Below are 12,885 nucleotides of genomic sequence, written 5' to 3'. Positions count from 1 at the left end.
ATTATTAGATTTTTATGGACTTAAACATCGTTTTCAACATCAACTAGTTTCTTGACTTTGAAACTAAGGAGGCATATTTATAATTTGTCTTTTCTTTTTATTGCCAAAACAGAGCTTTGATATTTTCCAACATTCAGACATAAATTTAGATGTGTTTTTCTGCTTGTTACATATTTTACATCATTAATTTAATTTTTCCTCAACTTGTATATAAAGACAACACAATTAGAGCATCACTGATATTTACCAGAGGCCTAGAAGTAAAGTCAGCCCATACTAAGAAGGAATCTTTTAAACCTGAGGCTATCCACACAATAATACATGTAAAAGCAAACACTAATGTGGACACAGAATGACAGATGAACTGTGAACTCAATCTGCCGCAATTTGTAAAGAAAGACTCAGAAGCAGCAGCAAACAAAGAGCACATTAATGGAGGCCGACGCCATACGACAGCGACTTGGGTAAGTGAGAGGAGCCAAAAACGTTTTGAATGACCATTAGCGATGCCAGGTGGTGAGGATATGGGGTAATATGATTTTCGGTGGGAGATGATAACAACAGGTAGCAACTATGTCTGGGAAACAATGGAAAGGTACTGTGATACTGGGAGTAAGACGAAAGAAAAAGAAAATGCACTCCTGCCAGGTGCAAACTATACCACGGGGACTGTGGAGCTTCCATTATGCATGAGAGGAATTAGAGCGGTGGATAAATGGATCTGGATTTAATCTGATGAAAAGATGGTTATGCATTCATCTATAAAAGTGTCTAAAAAAAAAAATACTGTACAACACTCCAAAAACTCACAAGGGAGAGCAACAACTGATCAGCAATGCAAAACCTTGGGCTTTTCATTTAGGGAAGAGGTTTCAAGCAGGAGGGGGCATGGAGAGGCAATCATCTTATGAGGAAACAGTCACAGGTGACAAAAAATGTTGAAGGGATGAGATTGTAATTAATGGACCGGAAAGAGGAATGGCCTTTTCTAAATGGAACACATAACAGGGCATCTGGTTGGAAACCAGAGTTTGAAGGGTGGAGCTTTAAAAGCTTTCAGTAGCATCATATTCTTGTGGCTACCCATGATCAGGAGTGGCCACAGCAGACCATTTCCACCTGTTCTCATTCTCCACTGCTCCAACGACCGCCATGTTATATTTCCCCACATTCATGGATCTTCTCTTTGGTCCTTTCTAGTTTTCTCCTGCCAGGCAGCTCATCCTCCTCCCATCATATCTTGCACCTCGCCTCTAGACGTGCCCGTATTGCGTCAATCTATTTCCTCACCTTATATTAGAATAGGCTTACAGAGGGACTTGCTTGCAGAGTCCAACAAGTTGCACCACAATCGTTCTACAGTGGTCAAGCTCAGACAAACCAAATCTTTGATGAAATATGCCCTTTTTATATGGTCACCATAGGAGAGCAAAGTAAAGAAGATGGCCTTCCTATGTAGGCTAACTCTAAATGCATTTACCTGGGGTGGACGTTCGGGGATGGGTTCATTACGCAAGGCTTGCAAGGCCTTCATGGCAGCGCAGTGTCTGGCTGCTTGGCGAGTTCGGCCATCTCCAATGAACTCGTGGCTCCCCACAGAGAGCTGCACATAGAAGATCTTGGGAACAGGATAATGGTACCTGGAATTTACAAAACAACAGAGGGAAAGGGAATTTTTTTTATAAAAAAAAAAAACCCTCTTCATTTGTTATTATTAGTTATTCACAAATATAAAATATCTGTGAAAAGAAGGGAGAGGTTTAGGCATTAGCCAACTTTTTCCAATTCACACTGTTTACACGGTTCCCAAATTAAAAGGCCCACCACTTCCTCAGGGTCAATTACTGCACAATAGTCTGTTGGCTAACTACTTGAACGATGTCTTGCTATTGAATCTCAGCTTAGGGATAGAACACAAAGCATAGAGACACATATATCCTCTCCTCTTTCTTCTGGCTCCGAACATAGATTTTCCTCCCTTTCTTTGGGTCCTGACAGAGCGGGACTGAACTGTCACTGAGCAGATTTAGAGGTCTGCGTGTCCGCGTGTGTAATACCCCCCTCCTGGGTAAGGGGGGAGAAGGGCTGAGAATGTCTGCCGGATCAAGGACAAGCAAGAGAAATAGTGGGAAAGCTAATAAGAGCAGAGTGTAATATGAACTTCTTAATATCCCTCTCCCTGTTCTTTTTCTTCCCGCCAGTATAAATGTATATTCACATAGACAGAGTGTACCTGACATATGTGATTTTAAACTTCAACATTGTGAAATGGGACTCTTCTTTTCGATCATTTCCATCTCTAACACATGAATGCTGGTGGATTGTGATAAAAAGTAGCGAATGAGCTGTTCATACCGCATGGAAGAAAAGATTAGGAGTAGACAAACAGGTAGTCTTTTTTCTGCTCATTTAAACATTGTAAGATAAAGATCTTTAGTTTTTTTTATTGTACATTTTGAGCCTGTTGTACAAGGTCTGTGGGAAGAGAAAATAACTTCTCAACAAACAAAAAAAACAAGAGCCATTCAAACTAATAATGATCCCCATGTCATTTTATTTCTAGGGGTTAGTTTGCATGGTGAAAGACTCATATTATGAGGGTCAAAGCATCATAAGATTTTATTTAGGTGAAATGATATAATGGGCGAAACTGAGCTGCCTTGGCAGAGCTAATGGTGCAGTGGAGTGTATTTTATCACATCCTGAAGAGAACCGAGAAACGACTTCAAGATAGAACAGCTGTGTCCTTGCTCTGTGAATCCATCTATATTAATTTTCATCACATCAAATATTCTACTTGGGCCTGAAGCAGCCATTACATATGACCCTTGAAAAGAAATTTGGTGAAAACAGGGCGGGGGGGGGGGGCTTAAACTAAAAACTAAACAAGAGGCACAGATAAGTCCGGCAGAAAAACCTTGCAGCTCCTTTCTCAACCACATGTGTGAACCGTAAGTCATTAAACGAAAGGTCTGAAAATGTAGCTCTAAAAAGTGCTTTTGGAAATATTTCAAAACTATGAACAATTTCTTGTACAAGTGCTAAACATAATAAAATTGGTAGCTAATGACTTAAAAAAATGATGTTTTGTTCTTTGGGAAAAAGACTTTCTAACACACACACACCTCACAGGTCCCAGCCTAAAGCATGACGGGAGCAAAAGCCAGAAAGTGCCTAATAGCCTTTGAGTCTATGGATCTAATATAATGATCAGGCAATGCTACATTATGATTGGCTAGCTGCATTTGCTGGGTGGGATTAGCAATGTGTCAATTACTGGCTTGTTTATAACCAGATGACAGGCATTACAATTACTTGTAGCAATGGTGAAACGTTCCCAGATCTAAGCAGTTACATCGGGGCACAATTATCGCTACACCTCTGACCCAAATTGCAATTAAGTGGAATTATCCATCAACTTCATGGAGTTCTCTAGAAACTAAATGCGGACACTGTAGGTATATTTTGTACATAACAAATGTACCAAAACTATTGTCTCTTCATAACACGTGTCCTTCCTCTAAACATCTCTTCCCATTTTTGCTCCATCTTCAAGTCTCTCCTCAATCATGCCTAACAACGAGTCTGCATTTTACTCCCAGAATTACAGCAGGTCTTCCTCCAGCCCACAGTCTTCCTCTCATCCAGTCTTTTAGCTCCTCCTGGCCACAGGAGCCTTGACTGGGTGGGGGCCCGCCTTCGCACGTCAAGTGTGGCCCCAGGGTCTCAGAGGACATGCCAAGTGCAACATGGGCCCTGGCCAACAGCACTGAACTGAGATGGGAGCAGCTGGGACTGGAGAACCGAATATACAGGTGCAGGGAAAGAGAGCAAGGAATAAGAAAGAGAGGAAGGAGACTTACTGGAGAGAGAGAGAGAGAGAGAGAGAGAAAAACTCAGAAAGGGCAGAGCGAGGGGGGACATAGAGCGAGACCTGTGGGAGCTCCTACTCCACAACGTGGGAAAGTAGTGGCTTACACACAATAAAGTTGTCCAAGAACACAGGCGAGCACACACATCAAAATCATGCAGACAAAAGAAGCAGGGAAAAATCACGCCAGTGCTCTGTGGCCAGTAGAAAAATGTGCACACGCTGGTCGCATCTGCCTGTGCTGTGTTATCGACTATTATCGTGTTATTATTACTACAGAGGGGGAATTGGACTCGGACACCTGCAGGGAGGGTGTGGAGACTGCTGAAATGGAAAGATCAAACTTTTTTTTTTGTCTGATGATGCAAGTATTTATACGTGTCTGCTGTGACTCTAAGATAAGAAAAAAATAGATAACACAACTCAATCAAATGATAACATCAATATTAAGAATAATGCATAAGATTTTAAGGTCAGAGTCCCGACAGCTTCCTTTGATATGGTCCATGTCAGTCACCATTTCATCTTAATCATTTAAATACCTACCGTATTCAAAAGGTCAGTCAACATGCAGTCCCACTGCGATATGGGTGATTTGGTATTGTAATTAAAACTATAAATGACAGGGTGACATTTCAATAGGAAACTTCTTTCTCCCATGGCACTGAAATCTGTTTACTCTCTAAATGCCTATGCAGAAAAAAAACATGTTCTTTCTCTCACTGCATGAATAAACCTTGTTACCACTACTTTGACAGTTGTACTATTAAGCAACATACTGACATCCTTTGCAGCAGATAGAGTCACAAATTTAAGAATATACACCGATCAGCCATAATATTATGTAGATCCCTCTTTTACAGCTCTGATCTGTTAAGGCATGGACACCCCCCCACTAGACCTCCTGATGTGCAGTGGCACATGGCACCAAAACATTAGCAGTAGATGCTTTAAGCTAGGTAAGTGATATGATAAACAGGTAATAAGTAGCAATACACTTTGACTGTCAATAGTCATAATAACATTATGGCTGATTGGTGTGTTGCCTAATTTATTCAGCCCAATCAAAGCTGCGGTTGTTGGTAGAACACATGGTCATCTACAGTATACTATTGCGCATTAAGCACATATTCTTCCAGTGTATGTCTGTGCAGCAGATAGCTAGTGTCTTTACTCTTATTACATTGCTTATTAACAACAGCTATTCATCAATAACTGTTAACAGACGCATGCCCCAAAAATGTAAGTTTTCTTAACTTTTATTTCATTTTATTAAATTGTCCAATATAATCTTGTGCATTGTTCTTACTGTTTGTTATGGTTTCAAAGAGATGAAAGCTCTCAGAGCTCTGGAATCAGAGTGCTATCCTCTCTGCTCCTTTTCCATCCATCCCTTTAAGCCACAGGGCTGTGAAAACCAAACCAGCCCGCTGTCACATTTCATTACTCGGTCACGGCCGTGCATCAAGTATTTGTTTCCAAACATGCTAGATTTACAGGACTGTAGCTGGTAGGAATAAAAAAAAATGGGGAAAAAAGCAAGGTAATACTCGTTAAAAATTGTTTGATTTCATTATGATGAAATACAAGTAATGACTAGCGTATAGCACTATTCTCTAATAATCTGACTGAAAATAGGCCGTGTGAGAATAGTAATGACTTCTTAAGTGCAGAAAAATATCAGTGGAATAGAAGACGTGCCAGAATGTGCAACACAATTGAGCCATGTATGCATTTATGTCACACAGCAAAAGTACACAGCATTTCTTAACCTCTGTGCCCTTTTGGTGCCAACTGTTTAGACTTGGCTGGATGAGAGGAATGGCTGGCTGGGAATCAGTCTAAACTCCGACCGTGCCGTCCTCATTAGTAATATTACATTTTGACCTGCTGTTTTATGTTCATTGTCATTAAGAAGGGAAAACCATTGCTTTGTTGAGGGAAAAAATTCCCCTCTTCTACTTTCTATTAAGATCTAATATGTATATGCGATTGCCAAATTGCTCTGCGTGCAAATGATTCTTTACGAGTAGCGCGCAGCATATTTTATGGGATGATAAATGGTTCTTCTTAATTTGATGTCCTAAATTCAGTTGGAGGCAATCAGTCCATCTGGAACTGGATGCAGACAGAATCAGTGAGAAGTCCTGACTGTACCTTGTGAAGGTAGATGTGATCCAAGTTTTCGCCTTCAGTGCTTAAGTAATCACTCACCACACCGGCAAATCCAGTAAATGAAATAACCACCAATCTGTTAATTATTTAATTAAGCAAGAACGGGCAGATTCTAGTTCATTTTGATAGATTTCCCATATTACGGTACTTTAATTTTGTATTTCCCAAAATGTTTACGCACAAGTGCGCCAACAATCTGACACGACACAGTATCTCTCCTGATACGACCTTTGTTGTGCAAACTAGTCCCAGGTCAGATATTGCATTCAATACTTCAGTGCAAAAGAAAAGAAGAGGGTGCGTAGTGATACGCAAACAAACAAAACTCCACTCAAAGGAGAGGAGATGAAAGAAGAGACGAGACTTCTGTGTCACCGAGTCTGTTGAGCACAAATCATTCTGAGAATTTGTTTATATTGGACCTTTATTCCACTCCTCCAGTCCAAGTCGCCTCGATAAAACATCGCTTTATGAGTTTACACCCATTTGTATAATTTGGACAGATAATCCTTTGTTCTGGCATGTCACACACCGTAATTTATTAACTGAGCAAATGCATCTGATTCACTGATGTATGCAGATTCAAGAACAAAAAATATATAATCAGAATTAATAAGAAGGCTCTGCCGCTGAAGCATTAAGCTTGTAGATTTTTGTCCGCTCCATTTCGTTTCCCCGACAGCGGTAATGATGGTATGGATAAGAGAAACCGTACATGTGGCGTGCCTGAATGAAAGAGCTTACCCTGCTACCCTGTGTGCAACCAAAGCTAAGAAACTAACATGTGTGTGAGAAAGACCGAGAAATACAAGAGGACTGACTGTGTGTGAAGGAGACATCTGATGCCTCTAATAGGAAGAGATGAGAGGAAATGTTTAATATTATTTTGTTCTTAAGAGCAGATTTGTTACTGCAGGGAACCGGCTGGCCAAATTAGATGTAGATGACAAAGTACACTTGTACGTGTGTGAGAGATCTTTGTGTGTGTGCACGCTCCATGGTTCTCTGTCTGCCGTTGTCTTGACATCTTGCAGACCAGAGCGGGGATTGAATTTTTTTTTCTTCAAGGATAAGTATCTGTCCATGGCAACTGTCTCTTTGTATTTCTTACGTGAGCATTCACACGCACGCCATACACTGTGTTACTAAGGTATGGTTGTCATTTATTTTTGAAAGGACGCAGACATAACCTTGCAATTAGAAATCAAAGCCTTCATGCTTTTTGATTCTTCAACGTGCAAGAGCCAAGAAAACAGTGTTGAATGTATTTAAAGCTTAATGATCATTGCTACACCTTTATTAGTTTCACTAGAATGAGCATGATGATTGATCTTACGGTGTGCCGTGGACATAAAACGCTCCTGGTCACTTATTTATAGAACAGTGGAAGACAGTGACAGAAAATGTGAAGGAAATGTCACAGAGAAAAGCAGCCTCGGTTATCAAGTCACAATTCTTCCAAGCTGCCATAATTCACTGTCACAACCAAAAAAGGATCCAGAGGAGGTGGGCGGCCTCCGACTGTCTACTTTGCTTTCCAAAAGGGAAAGTCCAATCCAAATTCTAACTCTTACAGATACAGCCCCCCCCCCCACCCCCCTGGGATCGGAGCAGCAGGGAAAAAGCTGGGAGTGCCACCGATGGACTCGAGGAGCCCAGTATGAGGCAATAGAATCAGGTGTTCCAATGATAACAGGGGAATCAGTGATAGTCCGTGAAAACATTGATTTCACGGCATTTCTTAACAGCAAAAATATTCAATGGATTATTCACGCGAAACGTTTGAGCTAAATTCTCAAACGCCGTTTCAGGGCTTCCCGGTAACTGATTGAATAAACCCCCAAAACACGAATCCTTTTGACTATGCTCACTCAGCATTTGAGAATGAACAATAGGTTGGTTAGAACTTCATTATAATAGATGAATGAGTAATTTAAACACAGGCTTGGATGGTAAGAAATTATGCACAGGCCCTTCACCATAAATAAGATTCATTAAGACGCTGATAAATGCACATTTTATATTATTGCCATATTTTCTCATCCGAGCACTTTCTGAATGAATCAATAGTGGTCTCGGTGGTGATTAGAGCGCTGATGGATCAGAGCCAGGCTGCCCTTTTAATGGTGAGAATTTCCATCAACATGACTCCGGATCACTCTTATTCATCATAATAGGGAAGGACATGGGCATATGGAAACCTTAGTTTCCTTGCAGAATCATTAAGGAGACCGATTGGAGATTTGGCCTGTCATTCTGCCACACAGTCAGTCATCAGATGAAGAGAATTCATATTCAAAGGGTCTCCCTTTCATTAATCTGGGCCTCGACCACACTGAAAGACAGAGACCTAATGAAAACACAAGTGACCTTGGGAAAATAGATCCTCCTGTGTCTTGCTCTGTTGCAGACACCCACATCCCCGCTCTCGTCCTTATGAAGTGGCATAGGAAAACAAAACAGACCATGATGAACAGATACAGCCTGTCTCTTAAAAGCCCATCACTGTGACATATGACATTGACAGACAGATGCTGGGAAAACAGATTTCTTTCCTCTAACCCACAGACATTTGTCGTTCACCCCATGTTTGTTTCTCCATAGATCAAATAGTGGAAGATGTGAGCCAGATGCTAGACTGTTTGCGGAGGAGACTCGGTCACCCATCAACCTAACAGATTTACTGACTATTCTGCCAGCGTATCCACAAACAGTACGTCCCATAAAAACTGGCATGAGAACTCATACTGCATGTGATGTGTCAAAGTTTATGTGAGAAACCAAATAGATGTGTACGCTTTTCAAAAATGGCCTTTTATGCTTCATGCTTCACAATAATATTGCATGGAAATACAATGGATTTATACTGCAGAGAGCCATACAAGGGGAAAATATGTCACATCCTTATGTTCCTGCCTTACATGCTACAAAATGGGTGCTCAGGCCCCCCCCAAGAAAAGAAGTGCTTTTGGACTTTGAAAGTGAGGAAACACTGCCATCTGGAGGGAATAACGGCTGGCAAAAAATATCTTCATGCCCATGAATCTAATCTAAACGGATGAACACGGCCCAAGATTTTAGCCACGCTGTTGGGGACAGCTTGCGTCCTGAGGCTACATAACTCATCTGCTGTAAACGGTCTGCACAACTTTATGTCACAGCATTCTTGTGATTAAAATGATATCTGACTCGAAGGGCAAAAGTGCACCTGAAATTTGTGTTTTCCTACTCAATACATTTTTATGTATGGGATTATGTAGGGTACATTAATTACATCGCTGTGGTGTTTTAATGGCATTTTGAAAACGGCTGGATGGCTGCAGTAAAAAAATAAAAATAAAGAAAATTGAAATAAAATGGAGAGGAAGAAAGAAACCTGACAGAGACTGAGTTCAAAGGGACCCCAGGAGGGCACGATACTCATCAGTTTAGAAGACATATGGGGAAGGGGGCCACAGCCGACACACATCTGTGCCAGAGGGATCAAAGACAACGCACTCTGAGGCCATTCGAATATCTCATCATGTCCTCATCATTTCCTCTGCGTTTAAAAAAATGATACTGCCAAACAATGAGAGATGTACCGTAATTGCTGAACTATTATGCGCACCTGTGAAAAAGCCGCACCCACTGAATTAAAAAAATTATATATTTTGTACTAAAATAAGCCGCACATATTCGTAAGCCGCAAGTGCATTGAGACAAATGATATTTAACGGAACACGGCTCGTAACGATATCCGCAGCAGGTCTCCAAGGTGAACAGCCTCTGGCATGTTAGAATAAGGGAAGTCGGCAAATCAGATCCGTAACTTCGGGATAAGGATTGGCTCTAAGGGCTGGGTCTGTCGGGCTGGGGTGCGAAGCGGGGCCGGGCTCGAGCCGCGGCTGGGGGAGCAGTCGCCCCGTCGCCCTCCCCTCTCTGCCCGTCGGAGGCTGCGCGGCGCGCGCGCGCGCCTGGCGGGGTGTCCCCGTCCCCCTTGCCCCCGTGCCCCTCATCCTCCGTCCGCGGGAGCTTGGTGCGGCAGGGGTGGGGATGCCCGGGAGGTCGAGGGGGTGGGTTCCTTCCCCGCTACGCGGCGCGTCCGACGCCGCGTAGCGGATGGCGGACAGGCGGCGGGGACCGGGTACGGCGGTCCGGCGGCGGCGACTCTGGACGAGCGCCGGGCCCTTCTCGCGGATCTCCCCAGCTCCGCGCAAGCGGGGCTTTCCCTCCGGGCGGGCGGACGTTAATTTTGTAACGAAAATAAATAGGCTTTAACGAAACACGGCTCGTAAAGAAAGTGGGAAAATATACGTAAATTTGCCGCGTCGTTGCATAAACCGCAAGGTTCAAAATATTGGAAAAAAGTAGCGGCTTGTACACCGGGAATTACGGTAGTTAACAATAACCATTTACCCTGTAAAACATTATTTATGGATTTTGTATTGAACTCTAATAAAGGTCAACAAAAAAGCACAAACTCTCATTATAGATGATCCAATGATTTCTCTGACATTTAAATTTAAACTCCATTTTTTTTGGTCGAAAACTGAGTTGCTCGAGAACCGATGTTCCACTGGGTCACGGGTAAAATTATTTTAGATATATTTCATTTTCTTTAGCTTGGAACAACTATTTTTTGTGATATTAAGGTCTTCCTAAATGTATATTTAGAGATGAAGCGTTTCATGCACTATATTTTCCATGTTTATACCTGAACAGCCATCGTACCTTTGCCTGTTTGACTTTATTAATAATTTAGAATCTTTAAGAAATGCAACCTGGAAGACACAGGAAGTGTTCAAAAACAGATCCATTTTGATATTAACACAACATCTTTTCCAGAGCTCACCTTTGGTTGAACATCCCTCTGAAGTTGTAGTTGGCTCTGTAGTTGGGCATGGGCTTGGGATCCAAAGGCCTGTAGATCGCTGGCTCTCCTCTCTTCATGGCTAGACCATTCAGCTCCACCGTGGGTGTTATACTGCCTACAACAAGGGAATATAAGATTAAATGGCAGGGTACAGGATATCTGTAGTAAAGACATTGCAGTGTTTTGTAGTTGTGGACAGATTTTTGTGAAAAAATGGAGCTTTAATTATGTGGGAAACATCTTCGATATAATGAGCCAATCAGAAACAGCCTAGGATATATCACTATATGACCATAATATAATAATAATATACCCTTACTGAAAGTTTGCCTCCCACGGACCACTTTTCTAAAATATTTAATTAAAATAATTGTAATCCTTAATAGACATATTTTTGGCAGACACAAAAATCTGGTTTGTCGTCTTTGTAATACCGGGGTTGCTGTTGATGTCCACTTTAGGAGATCGGGGCGCTGGCCTGGGAAGGATACTCTCATCCAGAGCTTTGGCAGCTGTGGAGTGCTGGGCCTTTTTAATGCTGGTGCCCTCTGCCTCCCACACCTGCTCCCCAAGAGTCAGCTGGACCGTAAAGATCTGGAACAGTGGCGCCCAAAGAAAGAAGCATCCCCAAATAAAGCATGAAAAGAATTCGAGAGTCACCGGAGGGAAATGTCAGTGCAACATAATGTCAACACTGTGACTTCGTCACGTTCTGTTATATTCTTCATTTCAGTGTTAATCCTGTTCTAGCCAGCATAGCATTGGTGGTTTTTGGATTTTGCGCCACTGTCGCAAGTGTGAACATTTTGTGACAAGGTTCACACCACACACAAATCCTTGTATGGTTTCTGCTAGTCACCATATTTCTTGTCCTCCAACCACCTCATAATTTCGTTTTGTGCTATGTTTGTGCCTGCTGCTCACCAAGTCCTCAACGAGAAAGCTCTCCCTTTTTATCCTACAATAAATACGGCGTTGCCGTAATGTTCGCCATTGTGAAATACAGATTGAAACACTGGAAGAATAAAACACAACTTTTGAAAAAATAAACCTACCGGTACGCCTTCTTTTTTCCCCAGAAACGTTTTTATAACCTCTTCAAATTCCAGACACTTAAATCTTAAAACATTTATTTATGTTTCAAGACATTTTGCTGATCCAAATCGTCAGTACTTTGCTGATACATCAGATGAAAAGCACCTTATTCTTTTTTTAACTTTAAGTACTAAAGCTATTCCTTACCTTTGAATGTGCAGGCCCTCTCTCATTGAGGAGCTTGTACTGTGGTTGGATTCTATTAAAACGGGCTAACTCATTCACCAAACACATTGGAGTTTTCTCTTTAGGGTTTGCCATGTTGTCCTGGGGTGGGCCTAAAATAGAGCACAGCAGAGCATGTGGTACAATAATCAACAAGATTACAGTCCAAGAAAATATTATGTACATGGAGAATAGTCGTGTATTGTTAGAATGTGAACAATTTAGTGTCAGATCACATGACAATGCCAAACAAGATTATTTTTTTAAACCTGTAAATAGCTTGTCTTGTTAAAAATAATTACCTCTGTGTAAACGACAGGTGGATGATTTGCAATTATGAAAATATGTGAAACTGGCATGACCATAACCTTTATTTTCTTTACACCGAATGCGAGTGATGATTACAGTAATAGAGATGCAATTTAGGTGAATGAAAAGTGCATACTTTGAAATAATATTCAGGAAAATAAGAGGATTCATTTTTATAGACACATTTAGAATATTACGAGGTTATTTAATCTGAAAGATTTTAACACTCGTTCATTTGTGTGTGTGTGTGTGTGTGTGTGTATTTTTATTTGGGAACAACACTTATCCTCATGTGGGTTTCTGGTGTGTGCAGCCCGTCACTGATTAAGCATAAAGAAGGTTTGAGACAGGGCTGTGGATTTTGAGAATACATTGTCGGTCTTTGCATCTATACTCTTTTATTGTTAGATATAAA

The 12,885-nt window shown here is 41.5% G+C and overlaps 1 protein-coding gene across 1 annotated transcript in view; it reads right to left on the bottom strand.

Annotated features, from left to right (window-relative positions):
* Nucleotides 1–12,885, bottom strand: part of LOC137913813 (double-stranded RNA-binding protein Staufen homolog 2-like) — a 55,175-nt gene that overhangs the window by 41,836 nt on the left and 454 nt on the right. The window contains exons 2-5 of the mRNA XM_068757448.1: nucleotides 12,144–12,274; nucleotides 11,336–11,495; nucleotides 10,881–11,016; nucleotides 1,481–1,640 (exon numbers count right to left, since the gene is read on the bottom strand). Of these exons, the coding sequence (XP_068613549.1) occupies nucleotides 1,481–1,640; nucleotides 10,881–11,016; nucleotides 11,336–11,495; nucleotides 12,144–12,274 (587 nt within the window). The remainder of the gene's footprint in view (nucleotides 1–1,480; nucleotides 1,641–10,880; nucleotides 11,017–11,335; nucleotides 11,496–12,143; nucleotides 12,275–12,885) is intronic.

The sequence above is a fragment of the Brachionichthys hirsutus genome, unplaced genomic scaffold (assembly GCF_040956055.1).
Source record: "Brachionichthys hirsutus isolate HB-005 unplaced genomic scaffold, CSIRO-AGI_Bhir_v1 contig_440, whole genome shotgun sequence".
In the NCBI taxonomy this organism is placed as follows: domain Eukaryota; kingdom Metazoa; phylum Chordata; class Actinopteri; order Lophiiformes; family Brachionichthyidae; genus Brachionichthys; species Brachionichthys hirsutus.
Note: the sequence above shows the minus strand (reverse complement) of the source record. Positions and strands in the feature narration are given on the sequence as shown.